Below are 25,267 nucleotides of genomic sequence, written 5' to 3' on the forward strand. Positions count from 1 at the left end.
ACGATGAGAGAAGAAGTGGAGCCCACCCTAGAAGAAGTCAGAATATGACTAAGAAAAATGAAGTCATGGAAAGCAGCAGGCTCAGATGAGGTCACAGCAGATATGATAATGATGCTGGGTGAGATAGGGGAGAAATGGCTCCTCTGGGTACTAATACATTGTGGAGAGAAAGGCATATCCCAGATGACTGGAGAATAAGCATACTGATGCCAGTGTACAAGAACAAAGGGGACATCCACAACTGTGGGCAGTACAGAGGCATCAAACTCCTATCACATTGCATGAAAGCTCTGGAGAGGGTGATTTGATAAATGGATACGCAGAGTAGTAGAATGTAAAATGGGAGATGACCAGTTTGGATTCAGACCAGGATGCAGCACAATTGACCTGATGTTTGCATTGACACAGATACTTCATAAGAAGCTAGAGATGAGGAGAGAGTCCAGCTGGGCATTCATAGACTTGGAGAAAGCATATGACAAGGTCCCAAGAAAGCTGATCTGGGCAGTACTGCAGTGGTTTGAAGTCCCAGAAACATTGGTAGAATTAGTGCAGGCTATGTACAAGGACCGAGTGACTCGGGAACGAACAGTGTTCGGCCTCACAGAGGGGTTCCCAGTGGGAGTGGATGTACACCAGGATTCAGTTCTGAGCCCACTGTTATTCATACTGGTGATGGACTACATTAGCATACAGGTGGGAGGGGATGGATCAACAAAGCTGGGGTCTATATTAGATGAATGAAAGTTCATCTTAGCGAACACTCACATGAGCGAATATCCAGGTACTCGAAACTGCAATTGCGGGGGGCTGTGCCCCCCCCCAAATATATATTCCAACTCCAACATCGCACTACAGTGAGGAAAGGGCAAATATTCCCATCTTCACTGTACCACGATCTCGCAATTGCGGTTTCGAGTTCCGCAATATTTACTCATGTGAGCGTTCGCTAAGATGAACTTTTGTTCATCTAATATAGACCCCAAAGCTGCTGTATGCAGATGATGTGATAGTACGGGCAGACTCTGAGATAGAACTTCAGCAAAGGATAGAAGAATGGAATGCAAATCTGAAGGCACATGGGATGAAGCTAAGCACAGATAAGATGGTGGTAATGGTAGCAGATTGGGGAAATCAGAAGAAGCTGAGAATAGGTAAATAGCTTCAAGTATTTGTGAGAGGTGGTTGAGGAGAAGAGTAGTCTGAATGAAGAGGTCAAAGCTAGAATCAGACCGGGTGCAGACAACTGACATAGTGTATCAGGTGTAGTCTGACAGAAGAATGTGAAAGAAGTTGAAAAGTAAGTGGTACAAGACAGTTGTGTGACCAGCACTACTGTATGGTACAGAAACCTGGGCAGTAAAGGCAGAACAGTTGAAGAAGCTAGAGGTGATGGAAATGAAGTGCCTGAGAAATGTGGTAGGATGTAGACTGTTGGACAGATGAAGAAATGAGGACATAAGAGCAGAAGCCAAAGTGGCTCCAGTTGCAGAAAAGATCAAAGAGAACAGAGTGCGGTGGTTTGGGCACATGTGTAGAAAAGCAGAAGACAATCTGGTGAGGAAGATTTGGGACAGACAGGAAGAAGGTAAGGGGAAGTGAGGACGTCCAGCAAAGAGATGGCTGGATTGTGTGAAAGAAGATCTGCAGCAGTCAAGCAAGAGTGTTGAAGGCAGGAGTGTGGCACTGAATCTAGAGAGTTGGTGACAGTTAACACAATACCCCAACCCCATGTAAAAAATGGGGAAAAAGGGGGATGATGATGATTAATGAATGGTTAGAAATTGGTATTAAAAAGAAAGAGATATGTACAGGAGTTATAAAATTTATTTTTAAAAAAGGAAAAAGAGGAGTTAAAAAATTAGAGACCTATAAGATTGAATAATACAGATTATACATTTTTTATGAGAATAATAACAAAAAAGATTACAGAAATAAAATGGACAGAATATATGACCAAAATGTATTTGCAAGAAAAGGAAGTCAAGGATTGGTATGGATAATAAGAGAAATAGATGATGATATAAATAAAAAGGTAGAAGTGAAGGTTATGATAGGGGATATAAGTAAAACTTATGATAATATTCAATATAAATCATTATGGGGAATTTTGCAGGCATATAATGTAAGCAAAACATATTACAAGTAATAAAATCTATTTATAAAATGAACTATGTGAAACTAAATGTAAATGGCTGGATTGAGCAATAAAATAAAAAGTAGAATGTGGAAAAGCAGGGCTGCCCCGCTAGTAGTGTAATATTCTCATTAGTTATGAATGTAATAGTGAAGGAAATTAATACAATGTCAAGTGGTGGTGGACACAAAATGATGAAGTACAGTTGCCAATAATGTATAATTATGTGGATGATATTGTATTAATTGTTAAAAATAAAAAGACGGATGGAAAAGGTAAATTAAAAATTTTGTATACATTTTAAAAAAGTGGTTTAAGTATAAATAAGGAGAAAAGTAAAGGCTTTGGTTTTGAAGGTATGATAGGTGTTGACTTCAATGAAAAATATATAAATATGGAAGGAATGAATACAGTCAACAATGGGATAATGTACTCAAGGATATGACTAATTTTTAGAAAACATAGATTTTCATATAGAAAAAGCACACTTGTTGAACACCGTTGTGATAGGAAAAAATGCTTGTGTTGCTAACATTTATATGATTCCTATTAAGTATGAAAAGGAATTAATTATTAAATTCTCTTTTATATGGGGCTCTAGACTGAATCCAGTCAAAAGAGGAATTCTGTATATGAAAAAAGAGCAGGGAGGTTTGGGTTTAATAAGCCCAATAGTACATGCATCTTTAATTTTATATAATGTATTAAAACTGATTATGAAGAAAAATAAAAACTTGATAGAAATGATACTATATTATAAATACAAAGAAATGTGAGAAGGAATGGGAGTTAAAAAAAAAAAAAAAAAAAAACAAAGGAAAATCATTGTGAATGAAGAAATGAAAGAGTACCAAAACAAAATTGTGTTATGGAAAATAAAAAAAGAATATATGAGAGAAAAATAGAAAGGAATGCTACTTGATTATTATGGCAGCATTTTATTGTACTGATCCATGGAAAGATTTAGAAATAGATAAGGAAAAAAGCCATAATGATGAGATATAATAACTATAAAAAGATTAAAGAATGTATTGATTTTTATGGAGATTGTCTAGAAAATTGCCAGTTAAGGCAAATATGCCATACAAAAAAGCAAGATAGAATATGTAATAAATGTGGAGAGTTTGAGACTACTTGAGCATGATTTTTGAAATGTGAAAGAGTTTACATATTTCTTTCCACAAATTAAGATAATAGGGTGAAAAAAGTTTATTAAAATTTAAACAAATAAATATGGACATAATAGAATTTGGTTATGGAGCACGTAAACGGGATGAAGTGAAGAAAATGGATAGAATAATATTTTATGCTTCATAGACTGCATGGAACGAGAGACTAAATGAAATGAAATACAGTGGAAAAGGGACTTTGATAACAATTTTGAAAAAAATAATGCTTTGGTTGTAGATAAAAGAGTGGGGGAAATGCTTATATTGAAGTTTATAATATATGGAGATTTGTAAATAGATGTAAATAATGTAAATATGTAAATAATATGTAATTTATATATCAATTAAAAAAATACTCTTTGTCTATCGATCAGGGGTCCCGTTTCACTGACACACTTCTGCTTCTGTTCTGGGTACAGTGGCAGCCCAGAGAATTAGGAAGAAAGAATGCTGATAGCAGTGATGATTTGATTGTGAAAAAGGCACTTGAGTGTTTTCATGTTAATGTGGGTTTACTGTAGGAAAGAAGAGTAAAAGAAAAGACATTTAAACCTTCAGAACCTGCAGTTTTTAGTGATGGTGAGTCTATGACTGTGGAGGAGATAGTCAAGCCTTAAGAGAATTTAGTTAAAGTTTCAGAGAGTGAGAGCCAGCAGAGGAAGGCATTTCGGCTTTCATAACAGAATAATTTTTTTAATGGCAGATACAGAGGGTGGAAAGGTAGTTGAGCCTTTCAGGGACTCAGATGGCTTATTTCAAATGCAGCTTTTCAAGGAAGTTAAAGGAGCTAAAGAAGCATGTTTTATTACAATGCTGCAGACGGGAAGGTTGCAGGATGATTTATTAACAGATTTGCTTTCAGCAAGCGAGCCAGAAAGTGGAAGAGAATTATCATGCGGTCATATTATGGACAAAGTACAACATGAAGAAGTACAGAAGTTAAAAACAGGAGGTAGCAATTAAAAAGAAAACAAATGCAAATACTCTGAAGGAGACAGCAGAAAAAAGGTAGAAAATAGTTTGGAAGTCATGCAGAAAAAGAAATATATGGTGAAGATTTATAATAAAGAAAATAAGGCAATAGAAAGATATGAGATATTGAACAATATAATTTTACCTTTGGGCACAAAAGTGAAAGAGGTAAGAGCATTTATTTATTTATGTAATGAGACTGACATTTTTGAAAATAAACATGTGATGGAGAATTTTGGGGAGAAAATAAAAAAAAAAGGAATGTTATCCTTGGAACATGTATACTTTTAACAGAGAGACTGAAATGAAACTACATGTTCAATTCAGAACAGATGTTGAAAAAGATATTTTAAACAGACATTTAAGTAAAATATATAATAATGTGTTTGACATTACTAAAGTATACGATAATAGAGTATTACGAACTCAGATCATCTAGATATATCATTATGGTAGGAAGAGAGCTTTTAATTCTATTTCTAGAAAGTTCTCATACTTCTGTGGTTAAAGGTGCTCTACTCATTACATCTGGCATTTATAGCCCCTTATCTGGTCTGTATTTTACTTGCATCTCATACATTTTGTACAAATACATTCTAAATATGTTTTGTAAGAGTCTGTGATCTATTTTGGTATGAAACTTGTTTGCCATAGTCATTTGTAGAATATCATTTATCCATTTACTGTTGTTGGCAGTTGCTGAGTTCATCTCTTTTGTCCATCCCATAGGTAAATAGTATCTTAATTTGCCATTTCACATCTCATGTGCCATTCCGACTCGCATTTCTTTTTACAACACATAGTTTATTCACGCATCTTGGTATTTTCAGTGTTAGTCCATTTTTAATTTTTGTCAGTATTTTGAAACTTTCTGCTCATTGCTCCATTTCCAGGTTATGGCTTACTCTGACATTTTTCGTAGAGACTAAGTAATTTCAGATTCATCAGTATTATTTTACATGTGATGTACTTAACTTGAAATTATGCTGCCTGAATCTGTTTAGTTATTTATGCCATATGATTTTTAATGCATTAGTAACTTTTAGCTGTCGCTCATGTCGCATGTTCTTGACTGCTGCCCAGCTGGATTACAGTTGCTTAAAGTGGAGAGTCACAAACTTAATTAAATGCAGGAAAGTTTTTTCATCTGAACAAGAAAAACAGTCTTTGCACATTTTGTTCTGCTGAAGTTTGTTTTGTCGCATTTAATAGCAACATAATATAGAACATAAGTGTAGCAATGGGGATGGGGGAGCTCATTTTGCCTATAAATGTGTTAACATCTTTGTCTTTTTCTTTTAAGCTCCCCACAGTTGGCCATCAGCTTCCAACAGCTGTTCAGTTGCTGAGTCTACTGAACCCACCTTCACTGATCCTAGGCTCTACCTGACCCACATCCAGGGCTAATGAGGAAGTCAGGGTCAGTGGTGTGACTTAGTGTTGTCATTCTTCTCCTGAGGAACATGCTCTAACACACTACTCCACAGCAGCCTTGTGAGTTCTGCTATGGCTGCCTTTGGGAGCTGCTTGCACAGTTCCGTGCATGGCAGACTACTGACCAAGCAAGATACTGCTTGTAGCCTGGAGCTCAACAGGTTCTTCATGCTGATTGTTGCAATGAGTTGTTACCTGCCACCCCGTACCCCCTCCTCTAAGAATGTATGAGTTGATATCTGCCACTCACTCCAGTCCTACCTGTCTGGTCACTCCAGCATCATGCTGTTAATTGAATATGAAATCCCATCAGGCTTTATCCCTCAGTGACATGGGCCATGGTCATCTTTTGCTTTTTTGATAATCATTACAATTTTTTTCCTAGTTCTCCTTTAGTAAATATGATTTATTACTGACTTTAAACTGATAATTTTCCATTTATCTTGTTTCTTTTTCTGAATTTTATTTTTTGTGTGTCATTACAAAAACAATGTAGAGTTGTAATTCACAGAGACAGCACACAATTATCTTGATCACATTTTTAGATGCTACAGTAATTTGAGAAATAGGTTAACGTGTGTGTAGTGTAACAGTGTCCAGAGGTGGCATAAATTGTTTTAGCTGTTGATAATTTGCATCCCCCCACCTGCTTTCTGTTTTGCCACTAGGGGTGCTCTTCTGAATAGGAATAGAACTTGAATACAGGGTATTTGGAATATTGTCCCACAAGATCTTAAGTTTTTGCCGAACTGTCTTTCCAAAGTAATAGCTCTGACACAGTGTAAAGGTGGATCTCAGATGTTAACAGTACCACACCAGCAGGATTTGGACAGTCTTAGTTTACCACATATTGCATTTTCTCAATATTTTAGACTTTTCGTGAGATAGCATATGTTAACAAGTTTGATGCAGAACTAGTTGACAATTTGCAAAATGTGATGTACTCTAACACCAGAAGACACAATTTGTATGGTATTGTGACCACAAATCATTTGGAGTCTCACAGTCAGGGTGATGTGTGAAGAGCCTGTATACATATGGACCTTGTAAAGTGTTTGTCCACACCCCCACCAGGGGCAGCAATATCCTGGACCTGGTCATTACCAATATGGGTAACCGGTGTTCCATACCAGAGGCCAACTCCTCGCTGTTCAGATCCATTCACAAGCTAATCACCCTAAACATCCATATCCCACCCCACCCCCCATTACGGAAATCACCATCAAAAACTACTTCAAAGCCAACTTCATGCTTCTTAAGAGAGTGCCACAGAAGTGATCCCCGGAATGAATTTTCTATTTCCCATCCAGTCGTCAAGATTTTTCTTAAAGAGGGCTAATGAGGAGCTTTGCTTGACATGAATGGGTAGTTTGTTCCAGAGTTTGGGAAATATATATATATATATATATATATATATATATATATATATATATATATATATATATATATATATATATATATAGATATTCACATATAGACACACACACACACACACACACACACACGTGTGTGTGTGTATGTATGTATGTGTGTATATATATATATATATATATATATATATATATATGTGTGTGTGTGTGTGTATATATATATATATATATATATATATATATATATATCAAATTCTTTTTTTCAGTAGTTAATTGCATATATGACTCCACAGACTGATGCTAATTGAATTGTCCACATTGCAGATTTGCTGCATCACCAGATCTATAACTTTATGTTTTCTGTACCAAGCATGTGGTTAAAAGGCCCCCCACCCAGTAAATTAAGAAAGTAAAAATAGTGCTGTCTCTGCTGAAGGACTGCACATTATTTGTTGAATGTAGTAAACACTGAAGGGGATTTTTCTCCTTTCAGGTACCAGAAACCTTTGAAGATGTCACTGTTACTTTCACAGAAGAGGAGTGGAAGTTGTTAAGGAAACAAGATAAGGAGCTGTACAGGGACGTGATGGTACAGAACTACGAAACCTGTGTTTCTGTTGGTAAGTGTATATCAGCTTGTGAAGTGAGGTCATTATTCTGAAAGTTGTAATTATAATATGAAAATGTGCTAGAATTATTTAGAAGTACACTTCACTCTTGTTTGGTGAGGGTATGTAGCATCTTTCTCTCTGTTTATTCCAAAGGGTTCTGACAAAATTAACATCAGTCTCCACTGACCCTGTGATCTTAAGTGATCCATCTATTTCTTGTCCAGAATGATTCTTCGTAATCATAAGCACTTCTCTCTGATTTATCATTCTTGTTCTTCTACTGTAAGTGTATATCACATTATAACATCATGTTTCGTTTCCATTTTTAAACTCTCTTCCTGTACTGCGTGACATTTTTGACAATCTGTTCTTTTTCTGCATAAAACAGCCACCCCTTGAATAGGCTGTTTCCTTAGGGGTAGTTGATGCCCATTTTGTATCCTCGGGTACCCCATAGATAATGTACTGTAATCAGGCAGTGTCCCATGAGGGACTGGCAGTTTGTTTCTCCAGTATCTTGTATTAACAAAGTGTGACCTGTTAGAAGTCTATACCTCATTTTATAGATAAAGAAACTTTAGCTTCATTAAAGTAATTGTTCAAAGTACACAGTTTGAAATCTGAGAAATAAAACCCAAGCCTGAAAGGTGCAGTTCATGTACAGCTTTTTAAAATAAAATGCTACTCTGTATTATCATGTCTTCGTACATTGTTCTTATCACCATAAATGGGTGTGTGGTGTAAATTGCTAAGCAAACATTAAGAAAGGCCTGTCACCTTCTGTAATGTTTGTGTAATTCTCATTCACTCCGGAGCAGCTCTTTTGAGTGTGCACCTTTAACCCCTAGTGGGCGTGGCTTAAGCCTTTAAAAACTAAGTTATCACCTTAGAGTTCTAGAAAACTCTCATTGAAAGAGGTCAAATATCAATAGAGTTGTGTTTGCCATCACATATGGCTCAAGACAAAATATCCTGGTACCTTGTAAGTAACATGGTTTTGGAATTATTAATGCAAATATGAACAATCCATATTTGACGCCTAGAGGAGCAGTAGGGGTTAACTGCAGAAGACGCCTGGAGGAGCACTCGGCTGTAATATTTAAGCTCCATGTTGCTGTGTCTTTATCAGAAGTCTGTGTGCTTCTAACAGTTTTCTCATAGTTCAGAGTGTACAGACATTCATGTCGAATAATTTTTGGTCTGCTGTGCTAGGACGGCATTAAAAACATTTTACTGTGTTTTTAATTTTGAATTTAGTGATTATCTGTTTGCTGGTTTGCCAGAGACTGTATTGTGTGGTTTATTCCCATGTTCCTTTTGCCTGAATTATTTGGCCTAGATGAAACTGTTTCATTGTTAATCATCTGTTAGAAATGATTGTTGGATAACATTTCCCCAATTTGTTGTTTTGCTGGAATTATTTGTGGAGGGTCCCCAGTTCACTTTGTCTTGCTACACTTGGCTTTGCTTTGGTCATGAACCCTAGCCCCATTCCAGCCCACTCTACTTTATTTCCTTCATACATAATATTTTTCAACCCTTCACTGACTTATTTTTTCTCTAATTTTAACCAACCAATCATAACTCATTACTAGCTTGCTAACATCAGTACCTAACAAAATGTTCTCTACCATAAAAGCCTTAAAAGCCAAGCTACCGACAACTGACTCTTATTTACTTTTCTCCTCTCGTTCTGTTAGGCTACTTGGAAAGTACATATTTTAACTCAGAACAGGTCTGCTGCAACCTTACCATTCTCATACCTTCTAGCACAATCTTCCAGCCCCGTTATGTTTTCCGCAACGCATACCAATTTAGTTCCAAACTAATTGCTAGAAAACGTTGAAGTCTGCCATCACACATAAATAGAATCCTTCCATGCAAACAAATCATCCCGCATAAAATCAGTTCCTGCAGCTAAACAGAGGAAAATCCCTGTACCACCTCTGCTTAATTCTATCAGGATAAGAACTAGATACGCTTCTTGGCTTTCTAAGGAAACTAAGCAAAAATCCATCTCAGAAATAAACACTGGAATAAATCACGCTTAACTAAAAACCTTGCTGACCTTCAAAACTACAAACAACTGAGAAATGAAACAAAAAAAGCTATACTGTCCGATAAACAAAACTATTACCTACAATCTCAACAGACCTACCATAATAAGCCACTAAAGTTCTGGGCAAGTATTAAGCAATTATTACATCCCGGTCAATCTATCACACCTAACCCACAAGGCACTGAGAAGGAAAATCCCAAACAGACTGCTAATGCTTTTAATACCTTTTTCACCAATGCAATTTAAACTCTTGCCAGTCAGCTCAATGTAATTATATCTAATTCTGACACTAACCCACCACCTCCATTTCACTTCCAACCTGTCCCAACAACATTCATTCTCACCCTGATCCAAAAACTCAAACCATGCACTCTCTCTACTGACCAACTACCTGCAGAATACTTACAATTAGCAGCCAAATCTATTGCTTACCCCATCTCCATTCTCATCAATAGAACCATCACTGAAGGATACATCCCCAAACTTTGGAAAGTCTCATATTATTCCCCTTCGTAAGGGGGGGGAGACTCCACTGAACTCTCCAACTATCGTCCCATAGCCCTACTTTCTCCTTTATCTAAGATCATGGAAAGATGTATCCACAGGCAATTGCTAGACCACCTTCTCCATCATAACCTGCTTTCCAACTCTCAACATGGTTTCAGACCTTCCCACAGCACTACTACTGCCCTCCTCTCCTTTATAGACACCATCAACAAAAAACGTAACCTTAACAAGCTTTCCTCTGCACATTTCATTGACCTGTCCAAGGCGTTCGACATGGTAAGTCACAATATACTCATAAACATTCTCAAATCTCTGTCACTTGACAACCTAGCTATAAAATGGTTCCAGTCCTACTTAAATGACAGACACCAAGCTGTGCTCTGGAACACCATTCTTTCTACCCATCTACCTGTTAATATTGGTGTCCCTCAAGGATCCATATTGGGCCCTCTCCTGTTATCTATATTCATCAATGACCTTCACCAAGTAGTTCCCCAAGCTACATGTATACAATACGCAGATGACTCTACACTTGTATGCTCAGCCACTTCTGTATCTGAACTTCACTTCCATACACAAGACATATTTAATTCTGTAGAATTATGGTTTACAAAATGCTGTCTCTTACTAAACCCTAAAAAAACTAAACTTCTCCTTTTTACACCTACCAGTAAATCTCCCCCAGTAGACGTCACTGTTGCATCCAATAGTAGTACTCTTATATCCCAAGATCTTACTACCAAACTGCTAGGTATCACCATAGACAACAACCTTAACTTTGACACCCATAGCAACAACACTCTGAAAGCTACCAATAAAAAATAGTCTCTCTTTATAGGATCAAACCCTTCCTAACTCCTGCAACCAGAATAACTATTGCCCACACCCATCTAATCTCTACTCTTTTTTATGCCTCACCCATATTTACTAATCTGTCAAAAAATAACCTTAAGAAACTAGAAAACTCCTACAATAGTATAGCCAGGTTTGCTACAGGTAACCCTTACAGAACACACCACTGTATTACTCTAAAGCAACTAGGGTAGCTTGAATTACAGCAGCAACTGAAATTCAGTCAACTTGCCATCGCCCATAAAATACTTTATCAACCAGCCAAGACACCCATCCTATCTAACCTTATTCACCCCTACTATAACCTGAAGTACCTAAGATCTTCACAGAAACTTCTTGTAAATATCAATAAATCAAACAATAGAGCTGGGGACTCTCTGTTCTCTATTACTGTCGGAAAAACCTGGAATCTACTTCCCTCCGAACTTTTTACACTTCCCTCTACTACTCCGTTCAAAAGTAAACTTAAGCTCTATCTCAAAACACATTGGATGTGCCCCTGTACAAAACCTGACTGACCAACATGCTCTTGTTACTTGATGCAACTTCACCTTCTCATTTTCACAACAATTTCATCCTAACAGCCTCTATTCTACCTCTCCATAATTTTCTTACTTATTACGGTATTCTCAAAGCTGGCATATTGTACTACTAGATGTATTACTCAACTGCTGCATCATATTTCCTTCTTTTTTATCTTCCTTTTATCTACACTTATACTGCACTTTTTAGCTATTAATCTTTTGAACATTAAATTGTAACTTCATTAGTAATTGTACTAAGCCTAGTTAGATATTTTCATTTTTTTATTATACTTTATAAATGTGTGACCACATAAAACATTTTTTTTTTTTTGCCATTTAAATATGTACTGCTGTATATGTGAACTTCATCTGAACTGATTGGAGCTTATCTCCCCGGGCCTCTACTGAAAATCGACATGTATCCAGCTAGACTAGCCCGGTCAATAAATGTGAAATAAAATAAAAAATAAAATAAAGAAATAAAATTGTGTTTCTTCTACTTCCTAGCAATATCACGCAAAACCATGTTCCATCTCTGCTGATCAACAATTCCCACCATTCTGAACTCCCACCTTTAGAATCTCTTTATAAATGCTGGTAGCATCACAGACTACACCAACTTGACTCCATTCTGTGCATAAACAGCACTGATACTGTATTAATCACTGAGCTCTGCCTTAAGGACAATACTACAGATGTAAACACCATTTTTTACTTTTTTCCCAGGATACCAATGCATGCGGAGCTCCAGGCCTGGAACAAGATTGGGTGTAGGGGTCATGTTCCTGTATAAGTCCTCCATAACACGTAGTGCTCTCTGTTTAATGTTTCTAATGATCATGATCTCATCTGGGTAACACTAACCACTTCTCTGGGAAAGCATAACAAGTTTTTCTTAGCCATGTTTTGGCACCTCTGTAATAAAAAGAAATTAAAAAAACTTGAAATAATGTATAGTTGATTCCACTCTATTATTTGTTTAGAATACTCGGAGAATTTAGCCTCCTTGGCCCAGTTTGCAATGATCTTAATTGATTTCTAAAGCATGTAGGTCTTTTGCAGTGAGCCAGCAAGGCCTATTGTAAATCCAACATGTGGACCTTTCATAATTTAATAATAATAAATAATCCCCAGTCAATCTCTTCCCTTTTAGTCTTCCCCCCATCCCACAATGAGAATTGTTCCAGACTTGTTCCCCCTTATCATGATATCCCTTCGATTGCTACAGATAAGAATTCCCTCCTGTTTAAAATTACAGAGTAACATGGGGGCATTAACAAACTGATGCAAAGTCACTGCTTAGGCATGCAGCTCTGAACAGAAGATTGATTAAAAAAAAAGTGGTTTTTGCTGCCTAAATTGAAATGATAAGGAAGGATAGGGAACTTAAATAAGGTAAGAATGAGCTGGAGGTGTGCAAAGCTGCTCCACAGGAGGAATAAGAGTGAAAATTATTTCAAAAGTCTGTGGGAGTAGCTGAGGATATAGAACAACAGAGCGACAGTTGGAGGCCAGCAACATGAAGCTGAAAAACAAAAAGAAAGGATCCAAAACCAAGAGCAAGGCAAGTCTGCTGTGAAAACAGAGATGCAATTACATAATAAGAAACTATTGGATCTGGAAAAAAATAGCATGGCAGAATAATAAACTGGTTGACCTTGACCTGGAGAATACATGTAGATGCTGCAATATCTGAATACTAGTCATAAAGTAAACTGTATCTGAAGGGACAGCTGAGGGATTTAGAGTGTTGTATCCACAATTTTAGCCATCACTGTTTACATCATTTGTTCAACGAGCTCTGATACTTATAATATATGCTTGTGAGCAGGCCTGTTTTCATGATGACAACTTCTGTTATGTCTGCAGTAAAGGCTGCATTGCAACCAGATAAAAGTATGAGCAGCTGTGCTAAACATTGTAGAGACAAGAGTGCACAGGATCATAGGCTCATGATCATAGGAGGTTACTAGGCTATTAGCCCTGGGGCTCTTACAAGCCTAGCCAAGAGTTTATCCCCAAAAAAGAAACCTCAGTCAGCACCTGTCACCTCTGTCAATGAGGGACACAGGTGGAACCCTGGGACAAGTTTTTGGTTTCCCATCCACTCATCAAGGTTGTGCTTGAAGAGGATCAGTGAGGTACTCTGTTTGACATGTATGGGAAGTCTGTTCCACAGGTGGGGCAGCCTCTGGGAGACAAACCTGTCTCTCCAGCAGGTTTTGTTGATATAGCATATTACATTTAGGCCTTTCGAGTGGGTAATGCCTGAGGGTTAGAGTTGGGGATACAGCACATCTCTAGTAGAGCAGAGTTTGATATTGCCTTGTAGATGAGAAACAGATCACCTCTGAGCAATCTGCATGATACTGAGTAGAGTGATAGTGATTTGAGCCTGTCTGCATAGGACAGGTGTTGGAGGCCATGGATTTTCTTTGTGAGGTATTTCTGTGGCCTTTCCAGTTGGTGCAGGTGTTTGGAGAGGTAAATACCAAATAGAATGTTATGCTCAATTATTGGCCTAATGAGGGAGGAGTACAGAGTATACTCAATTATTGGCCTAATGAGGGAGGAGTACAGAGAGGTAATAACCTCCTTTTTTCTGGATGCAGTCCCTTTACTTATGAGATGAACCAAGTAAAAGGCTTTTCTGACCACTGCCGCTACATGATGGTCAAATGGTTGAGTGTGAGATTTTCAACCTGAGTACCCAGGTCTCTCACCACAGGCTGTGTGCTTAGGGGGTTGCCACTGATGTGGTAATCAGTAAGGGCCATGTTTTTTGCCAAATGATATGATAATATATTTTTTTGCATTTAACTTAAGGCCATGACTTTGGCACCAGACATTTGTTACTGTGAGACCCTCTTGCAGTATGTTAACATCATTTGGGAAGTCAATTACAGCATCCAACTTAGTCATCTGCAAACTTGTTCAGCCACAAGCCTTTTGTCTTTTTCCGGACCTCTGAGAAGTAGATGACAAAAACAGTACAGGTCCCAGAACAGATCCCTAGGGAACACCACTAGTGACAGGTCTACTGCTGGAGGTGGAGGCACCTGTTTTGACCTTGTGGGTCCTATCACTGAGCCAGTTGGCCACCCACCTGATGAGACAGGGATTTATACCAAGTTGTGTTAGCTTTTCAGTGATGTCCGAGTGTGGGATTACGTCATAGGCCTTGGCCATGTTAAGGTAAGTTGTTTGTACTGACTTTCCCTCATCCCGGGCCTTGGTGACAGTCTTAAAGAAGCCAGCCAGGTTCAATAGGCAAGATCTGCCTTTTTTTGGAATCTGAACTGGATGGTAACAAGTCCTTGGAGATTACCTATGTCCTTGTTTATGAGATCCATAATAATACACTTCATAGATTTACAAATCAGACTTGTCAGCCTAATGGGGTGATAGTTCCCCAGGTCAGTAGTGGCACCATCTTTGTGCAAGGGGATGACAATGGCAGTTCTCCACTTTGCTAGAATGAAGCCTGTACTTAGGCTGTGGTTGAATATGGTGCTCAATGGTGAAGATGGTTCTTGCTGGAGATGGTGCAGAATACAGCCTGGGATACTCTCAGATGACATGGAAGCTGTGTTCTAGGCCTTGGATAGGGCCTTTAACACTTGATCTACAGAGATGTGAGGTGCGGGACAAGTATTGTGGATTCTGAGAGGACCTTTGGGGGATGGGGGTAAAGTTTCTGCTGAACCTACCTGATAGCAGGTTGGCTAAGTCAACAGGATCAGTGTAAGTGGTACCATTAAGTACTAATTCGGAACAAACCTGGGCTTTGCCATGAAGGTTCCTGATGTAACTGAAAAATACTTTGTGGTTTCCCTTTGTTTTGGAGGCTAGTTTCAATTCATAACTGGCTTTTGAGGTTTTCACTAGTGATCTAATTTTCTTTTTGAGGTGGAGTAGGGAGTTTTTCCAATTACCCTTGGGCAGCAGTTTCTTTCTTTTGTTATAAAGCCTGTTGATAGAAGATGTCCACCAGACAGGTTTGTGTTTCCTTAAGGAGCAGGTTTTAGTTCTGCTGGGTATGGCTGAGTCATGCAGTTGTACAGGTGCTTGTATACCGCACTGGTGTACTGATCAGCATAGTTGTCTGCATCCTCTCAGGGGTGATGGTGTGAAGCTACTGATACCCACACTTAAGAGGTTGTAGTCAGCTTTTGAGAAGCTTTTTAGCCTGATTATTGTGAAGGAGGTATGGATTGTATTGCTTCAGGTCACTGTAGTGCTGATGACTATTATTATCCCATTCATGGAATGCCAGTAACGTGGGTGACATCCTTATCTAAACTATTCCACACGTCTTGTACTCTTGCCTGGTATAGTCCTCCTTCAGGAGCCTAGGTTTGTACTACTTATGCACAGTGTACCAGTAATGTGGGTGACATCCTTATCTAAACTATTCCATGTGTCTTGTACTCTTGCCTGGTGTAGTCCTCCTTCAGGAGTACTTATGCACAGTGTACCAGTAACGTGGGTGACATCCTTATCTAAACTATTCCACGTGTCTTGTACTCTTGCCTGGTATACTCCTCCTTCAGGAGCCTACGTTTGTACTACTTATGCACAGTGTACCAGTAACGTGGGTGACATCCTTATCTAAACTATTCCATGTGTCTTGTACTCTTGCCTGGTATAGTCCGCCTTCAGGAGCCTATGTTTGTACTACTTATGCACAGTGTACCAGTAACGTGGGTGACATCCTTATCTAAACTATTCCACGTGTCTTGTACTCTTGCCTGGTATAGTCCTCCTTCAGGAGCCTACATTTGTACTACTTATGCACAGTGTCTTGAATAATTTTAGACTCCTACATGTAATAATTCTGTGCTATAAAGGGAACAGTATTCTCTCCTACTCCAGCAATAACATCTCAAGTTGAAGACCCCTAGAGAAATATGTCAGGGAAGTGATGCCCCAGTCAGTTCTTATGTGTCCTATCTTTCACACAATGACCGGCATTGATGGGCATCCCATATGTAGGAAAAGTGGCAAAGTCAGGAAATATTGCTACTGCATTATGGTTCCAGTTGCACTTTAAGGCGGAGGACATGACTGCCCTCCACCCCTCAGTAGGATGTTGAGAACCTGTGCTCTACAGTGACTCCGTCTTCAGATGGTTAAGTATGAGATGATAGTCCTCTCATTTGTAACCTGTTATGAACACCTGTGGTGCGCTGTACTTACAGTGACCTAGGCATTTGCATGAGATGGTTTACAAATCTACACAGTATTTCCCAGGTGTGCTCATTATACAAATAGAGTGATTCAGATGCTATAATAAGATGATCCTTAATTTGCATAACCGTTGTGCCCACAGGGGATTTTTTTTACACAGTATAAGCATGATGAGAAGACTTGTTTCCCATCTTGTTACAGAAGAAAACCACACTAACTGGGCTTTGAATACTACTGGCTGATTTTACTGCAGCATCTGTTGGAGAGGGAGGGGGCACCTGCCTATACGAGTACTACTTTATGCATGCATTCCTTTGTAGTAAATTGTGTGCTCTTCATCCTGAGGCCTAGAAGGCATGTCAGTTGCCCAGCATTTATAAATGTGTTGCTCAAATGCTCTCAAGGGCAATATTGTATGTTCACTCAGTGTAGTATCCTGCAGGATTGTTAACAAAGATGTGAAACTCACCAAGAGACCATATTCAAAGTAATGTTCAGTATTGTTGCAGTGTTGTGTGCCTTACACATATGTCATTAGCCACAAATATCTGTAACAGTACTACTGTAATCATATGTCCTTTGGTCAGTTGTACTTCTGTTATCGTGTTTGAGGAATGTATGCTCAATACACCTACATGCCTGACATTTACTTAAAGAATGTGAATCCAGATATGTATCTGTCAGGCCCAATCATACTAGGCTGAGTACTAGGATTGTAGTAGTAAGTATTTGTAAGGACCATGCAGGAACAAAGCTGTTCATTCCATAACAACAGAGTTATGCCTGAAAAACAAAAACAGGTACAGAAGAAGGGCAGTGCATCTGTGGTGCTTTTGTTAATCTGCAAGCCTACAAAGGCTGAGACTCCAGTAGTAGTAGAGGTCCTCTCTCTCCAAGGTTGGTAGCTCCTTGCAATGCATTCCACTGACCAGCCCTTCTGTAACAATCTCTGGTGAGAAAATGTCAACAGTGTTAATGCTGTGGGTGACCAGGATTGGGAACATGATATGGTTTGCTGCAGTGAGACAGAGATGATGTACGCTGCCATCCATAGAGCAGAGGTACTGGCATGGGAACATTACACAGGAATATAAAGATAACAAGGTTAGTCCCACAGCTAATGGACAATTTACTAACTGAAGGAATGTTTAGAGAACTCATTATGAATGGAGATAAGAATAATGAAGCCAGATAAAGGGGGGGGATTGTGATTTTGAAAATAAAGAATATCTAAAAATACAGAAGATCCTAAATGAATCGGGAAACAAAAAGTGTGTTTAACCAAATAAATACAGGATATAGAAGGAAAATTTTGCTGTAAAGGGGTATTTATTAGATAAAAAATAACCAATGAAGTATATGAATTTTTTAAAAAAGATTTTCCATTATTATCTAAAATTATAGGAATACCTAAATTACAAAAAATCTGGAACATCCACCTTTTAGACCTATTATATCTGGCTCCAAATCAAAACATTTAAGTTAGGGGGAGCCATTGACCACTGGATGAAACATATATATACTAAAGTTAACCACATAGTAAAGATTCATGGGATTTTGAGCAAACTAAAGGATGAAGTTTGGCAGGAGAATTTGATTTTCCTCACAGTTGATGTGAAAGATTTATTTTCCAGTATACCGGTTGGTCTTGAATATTTTTTTAATAGCATGACCAAGTATTCAGGTTTAGTTGGGACAGGATCTATCTCATCATGGATATGATGGGGCTGGTCCTAGACCACAACTACATCTTCCACTGGGGCAACACTATAAACAAACTCGTGGGGTTGCAATGGGGGGTTTTTCCCCCTCTTTTAATTGGTTATGCTGGGGGAACAAGTACATCTTCCCAAGTGAATAACCAATATGGTTCCTGGGACATGTTTATTTTATGGAAAGGTCCAGAAAAAGATACAAGAGTTCTTAGAGTACCTTAATGAATTCCTCAAATTTACTTTCCAGTATGACAAAGTGGGGAAAAGCATATCTGGACACTTGGATTAGTACTACAGGACAAGGGTTTGAGTCTAGAATATAAAAACCCCCGTTTTTAAATGACTACATACATTATAGCAGTTGTCATCCTGGGTAATGTAGTTAAAGGCCAATGCATAAGGATAGCCAGAATGTCATCCAAAAAGATTATGCAAAGTGAATTAGATATTCTTTTTAAGTTATTTTTAGATAGAGGTTATCCTAAACATATGTTGATCAACATTCGTCTTATGTTAAGAAAGAATGGGTAGTAAATATACCACTACTGGGTACAGGCAGTATGGTGAGTACTAAAGTCCAAATAGACCCAGATAATAGAGTATGCATCATCAGGTTTAACCCCCATACCAACATCATAAAAAATTTTGAAACATTGGGACATAATTACTAGTAATGTACCTATTGAAACATACTAGGCAAACCCTCTATAGTTTTAAAAAAGGTTTGAATTTAAAAAGAATAATAGAGACTGAAAAAACCCCCAGGAAACAGTAGGAAGGGCACTAATTGTGGTGTGACAGTGTAAATATATTAACACAAAATGTGGGGTGAGACTTAAGAATATTGTGAAATCTGTATGCTAAGAAGGGTAATTGCAATGCACAGCTTGTATATTGCTGAGTGTGAAATAACTATATAGGAAAGACTGAGAGGAAAAAAAACATTTAAAACACCTTTTTATTAGGAAAGGAGTTTAAAACGCTCTAAGTAGACACATTATAGAAAAAGGGAAATGAACATAGTTTTAAATTTGCTATTATAGACCAGGTAGAGGTAAATGACAGAGGAGGAAATTGGAAAATATATTTAGCTTGGTAAGAAAGCAAGTGGCAGATATGTTTAGATGCCACATCCCCCGTATAAATGAATATAAGTATCAAGCCTTTTTGGCAGAGTGAAATTTCATCAAATTTTATATATATTTTATACATTAACACACAGTATATATTTTTTCTTATTTATATATTTTTTTGAATTTATAAATTTAAAATTTTAGCATATAGATAGTATAAGGGACCCAATAAAAATTTTCATGCACTGTATAAAAGCACTGTTGTTTTTACAAAGAAATGGTTAATATAAAATTTTTTTGACTTTATTGCATTTTTTTTCACAAAAATGTCAATTTAGTGATTTTGTTTTAATTAACAATTTTGTTTTTAACCAATTATGTAATTAACTTTTCGGGGTTGGCCCAGCGATTTTTGTTGCTCTCAAGGGCAATATTGTATGTTCACTCAGTGTAGTATCCTGCAGGATTGTTAACAAAGATGTGAGACTCACCCAGAAACCATATTCAAAGTAATGTTCAGTATTGTTGCAGTGTTGTGTGCCTTCCACATATGTCATTAGCCACAAATATCTGTAACAGTACTACTGTAATCATATGTCCTTTGGTCAGTTGTACTTCTGTTATCATGTTTGAGGAATGTATGCTTAGTACACCTACATGCCTGACATTTACTTAAAGAATGTGAATCCAGATATGTATCTGTCAGGCCCAACCATACTAGGCTGAGTACTAGGATTGTAGTAGTAAGTATTTGTAAGGACCATGCAGGAACAAAGCTGTTCATTCCATAACAACAGAGCTATGCCTGACAAACAAAAACAGGTACAGAAGAAGGGCAGTGCATCTGTGGTGCTTTTGTTAATCTTGAAGCCTACAAAGGCTGAGACTCCAGTAGTAGTAGAGGTCCTCTCTCTCCAAGGTTGGTAGCTCCTTGCAATGCATTTCACTGACCAGCCCTTCTGTAACCATCTCTGGTGAGAAAATGTCAACAGTGTTAATGCTGTGGGTGACCAGGATTGGGAACATGATATGGTTTGCTGCAGTGAGACAGAGATGATGTACGCTGCCATCCATAGAGCAGAGGTACTGGCATGGGAACATAGGACATTGGACGGTGGGCCACCTACTGAACTTCCCCTTGTGGAGACTGAAGAGTTCCTTGCCTCACTTAAAACAGTACCATCTCCACCGAGTCCTGTAGGTGTCCCTATTAGATCAACGAAAAGGCGAAAGATCAAATGGCTTAGTGTTCAGAAATTACGTTCTTTGGAATCGCTAGTGTGAGATCATGATACAGTGAAGATTGGAAAATTTGACCTTTCCTCACTGTAGTGCAATCTTGTAGTTGTATATATAATTAGTGGGGGTGGGTGCAGCCCCCCCACAATACTCATTTTGAAGAATGGCATTTTCACACACTAAGCCGTTTGATCTTTAGCCTTTTAGTTGATCTAACAGGGAACCTCCTGTAGTGCACTAGCTGAATGTTGGGGCAGAGTTGGAGAGGCCCCACCGAGTATCAACTGAAAATAATCCAAGTATGTTCTCCTGTATCACAGTATTAATAGCTGCAACTCCTCCTTAAATATTAATCAGGGTAAAGTTTATACTGTCTGACATATGTCGTGCAGGTACATCAGGGTTCAAAGTTCAATATCAGTCTGCAAAAGGTATGGCTAGAGGTATTGCTTATTTGCATATTTTCATAGTTGTAACTGTATCAGTTGCACGTACAGTTGTGCTTTGTCCCACGCACACTGTATTATTTTTTTGCTTTGTTGTTTTTCCAGGTGATTCTTCATCTGACACCAACACCGTGGAACTGCCTTTCTGTTGTCAGATAATAATAGTGTGATGATTTGGTACACTCAGGCAGTGCAGGGGATGTGTTGGGTACAGGAGGTAGGACCCGGCATCCCCACCCAAAATATGGACACATACTCTATGCCTGTGTCCACCCATGAAACACAACCATCTGAGAGATAACTAGTTAAGGGGGACACTGTAGAAGAGGGAAGAGTAGTTGGCCCCAGTATAGCAATGTCTGCCTCTGTCCATTACACTGTTGGGTGGAGCAGGGGTTGGTAATGGTAATCACTGGCATATGGTTGCTACCCTCCCTCTGAGGTTGGTGTATTAGTATCTGCCACTCAGTGTATATATGCAAGGCTGTCATGGAAGCACAGCTTAGTGCCATCACAGCCATGGCAGAGATGAGGGAGTGTTATCCAGGTTGTGTATACTGACCTATGAGAGTGTATGGGGATCAAATGTAGTACACAGTGGACCTTGCATTGTATTCCCTAGGTTAGCTTGCAGAAGCAAGTGGTCATCTATGCAGACTGTCCTCCGCTACATACACAGATATTCGCAACATGGCAATGGAGGTGTGAGATCATGCTCTTGAAGTCTTAGCACTTCCATTGTGACATCTGTTGTGGAAGTGTTTATTGCTGGGAGAGGTCTTCCTCATGGTAGTGGCCGTCATCATGCTGGCATATCTGCTAGCAGATGTCTGTCTAGGTCACACAGCACACAAGCATCTTGCAGAGGTCAGTGTAAAGTCTGCTCTCATGTGGAGATGTGCAAAGGAAGCTGAACTCTCTGTCTTGCCATGCTGTGGACCTGTCTAGTAGGCCAAGCCACTGTGCTGCACCTCCTGCTGGAGTTGTTTCTTTTTGCAGATGAACATGACGCAGAACTTCACAAAAAGAGTGACCCATACCCTTTAAAGCATTGACTACTGCCCATATCTGGTTCTGACACATCACAAAAATCACTTTTTTCATTTGAGTCACCTCTTTACTTTCACACACATTTTCCAGTGAAAGACATGGATTCTACCACCTGTGCAAAAGATGATGATGATAACTATGGCTTGACATTTGTACAGAGTAATTTGGGTTGCCTGTGTCTGATTTCACAGTGTGGACAGCCTGTGTATGGGTAATCATAGTTGTCTTTTTGTATGCATCAGTTTTACTACAGTGTGTCTGCTTAACTTTTGTACAGTTATGTGGCAAAGCTATGTGCAGTGTGCTGCCTCCTTCCTTGTGCCATGGCATACTGTACCTGCCTACATCTGGCATGAACATCCCAGGCTGCTGGCTTCCCCCTCTGATTCCTTGCCTGTCTCAGCCTCTGCTGCCTGTTGTACTGGGAAGTACTGTACCTGTGAGAGGCCATCCTGTTGTAACTGCTTTATTATTATAACATTGTGTAACAATACATAACACTGTCAGTACTTTAGCACTAGTGATAGGGTCATATTGCAAGGCAGCAACTCGGCAAATCAAAACAGTAAAGTATGCCTTCAGCAGACCAAACACATGTTCTGTGATGTTTTTGGATTGTGATAGTACATGATTGTTACCCTGGTCTGTTGATTGTGTGGACTTTTTATTAAGCCAGGGTTCCAGTGCATATCCATCATCCCCAGCAAGATAGTGGTAAGCGAAGTCAGCCCTCAGAAATTGCTGGTACGGGTCACAAGTGTGCAATACGTGAGAGTTGTGATAACTACCTGAGTAGCCTGCACATACATTGTAGGGCCTTTTTTTAAAAAAACCCCCCTTTGGGGGAAAAAATTTTGGGGGCCCCCCCCCCCTTTTGGGGTTTTTTTCCCCAAAAAAAAAATTAACCCCCGGTTTTGGGTTTTTTTTTGGGGGGGGAAACCCCAAAAAAGGGGTTTTTTAAAAAAGGAAATTTTTTAAAAAAAAGGGCCCCTAGTATGTCCCCAGTAGGTCGCTGAAATGTCTGTATGGCTAATACACATAAAGAAAAACATGATGTGATATCCACTGGGATATGTACCACAAGAATCCCACGGGCGTCCAGAAAAGGTTGACATGTGTCCCCAATCTGTTGCTTGGTGGCATTTCAATGTGGGGTGTACTATGTTTCAGGGTTATGAAAAGATCTGATTTAGACATCCCCAAAAAGGCTTTTCACCACCATCAACACTGCAATGGGAAAACCGCAAATAAATTTTTAATGGCGCTCAACCCTTAAATAACATGATTTTTTGGTAAAATGGATTTATTATGCAAAAATTCCGGCCCCTCGAGGCTAATTTAAACATTTCTAAAGGTGCTTGTTGGTTTTTGTTGGAATACTTTTTGTGAACTAAATTTTTCCCTCTTTTCGGCAAGTTTAAATTGTCAATGTTAGCTTAGGTTTTGGGGTGGGTTCTATGCCAAAGAGTCTTTTGGGTTTTGACACTTTAGGCGGGGGTAAAAACTTTAAATGCCCTTTAGAGTTTTTAGGGGGGTGGGTTTAGCTAGGATTCTATTTTAAATTTTTCCCCCTTTTTTGGGACCCCCTATTTTAAAAAATTTTTGGGGGGGCAATTGTCATTTTTTTTTTAATACAAATTCCCAAATTTTTTTAATTTTTTTCCCAAATAAAATAAGGGCCAAATTTTGGTTTTTCTGGGGGAAAGGGATTTTCAACTTTTCCTTTCGTTGTGCCAGAGGATTTTTTTTTCATTGAAAACCCTTTTTTGCCAGTTAAATTAATGGAAGGCAACAATTGTTCCTTCGGGGGACTAGGTTTTCTTTTTATTTCCCCTTTAGGACAATGCCCCATTATTTACCTTGGATTTAACAAAACCCAGAGTTCCCAATACAACCCCCCCTTTTCCCTTCTGCCCAAAATTTAACCCCCGTCCCCCACCCTTGTTATTCCCCCTTTTTTTCCCAAAATAAAAAAAATTTAAAAAAAACTAAAGGGTTTTTTTTTGAAAAATGTTTTACTTTTTCGGAAGAAATTAATTTTCCTGAAAACAAAATATTTATAAGAAAAAAAAGCCCCGAAAGGTTTTAAAATGGAACCCCTGGGAACCTTTCGGGGAAGGTTACTATAAACCAATTTTAAAAAATGGAGGATAATTGGGGGCGAAACCATCTCTGAATCCATTTAAACATTTCCTAGAAAAACTAAAAAAACCCAAAATAAAAGAAATCGGGGGATAATTCCCGTGGCTTTCCAAAGGAAAAATACCCTTTTTAAAAACGCTTTCCCTTAGCCCTTAAGAAAAACTTGATTTGGGAGATAGGAAACAGGGATCATTCTGGGCCCTTGAAGGGGGAAGGGAAAAAAATTTTTGGGGGAAACCCGGGGGTTTTCTAGGCTAACCCAGGAATAGTAGATAGTGAATGATACTGCAGAAATGCAATCTAGAAATGAACAAATGAAAAAGTTATGTTAGGAAGTTTTAATTTTAGGCCAAAACCGAAGGAATTGTTAAAAAGGAGATTTAATTTTCAGTGGACTTAAAAAATTAAAAAAGGGGAACTAGAGGATTTTAAAGAGGGGGGAAAAAGTCCTTAAAAGTTGCTAAGATGGAACTTTAAATTTACCAAACTGTAGAGTTTTAAAGGGAACCCTGAGAAAGATTTGCCAAAAAAAAATAAAAGCATTTTTTTAATTAGTTTTTCAAAGGGAACATTTATAAATGTAAAGTTTAAAAGCTCTGACAAACAAGGGGTTTTAAAAAATAAACTCAAAAAAATTTTAAAAAATAAACCAAAATGCAAAATAAATTTTTTTTTTTAAAATTATTTAATAGTTATAGACCTAAATAAATAAGATTAACAACATTTTAAAACATAAAAACCAAAAATAATTTTTAAAAATTAAATAAAAATTAAATA

The 25,267-nt window shown here is 38.3% G+C and overlaps 1 protein-coding gene across 1 annotated transcript in view; it reads left to right on the plus strand.

The window, feature by feature from the left end:
• Positions 1 to 25,267, plus strand: part of LOC122814388 (neurotrophin receptor-interacting factor 2-like) — a 272,710-nt gene that overhangs the window by 103,975 nt on the left and 143,468 nt on the right. The window contains exon 5 of the mRNA XM_044086972.1: positions 7,576 to 7,702. Coding sequence (XP_043942907.1) covers positions 7,576 to 7,702 — 127 coding nt within the window. The remainder of the gene's footprint in view (positions 1 to 7,575; positions 7,703 to 25,267) is intronic.

The sequence above is a fragment of the Protopterus annectens genome, chromosome 10.part0, assembly GCF_019279795.1.
Source record: "Protopterus annectens isolate FY-2018-M chromosome 10.part0, PAN1.0, whole genome shotgun sequence".
In the NCBI taxonomy this organism is placed as follows: Eukaryota; Metazoa; Chordata; order Ceratodontiformes; family Protopteridae; genus Protopterus; species Protopterus annectens.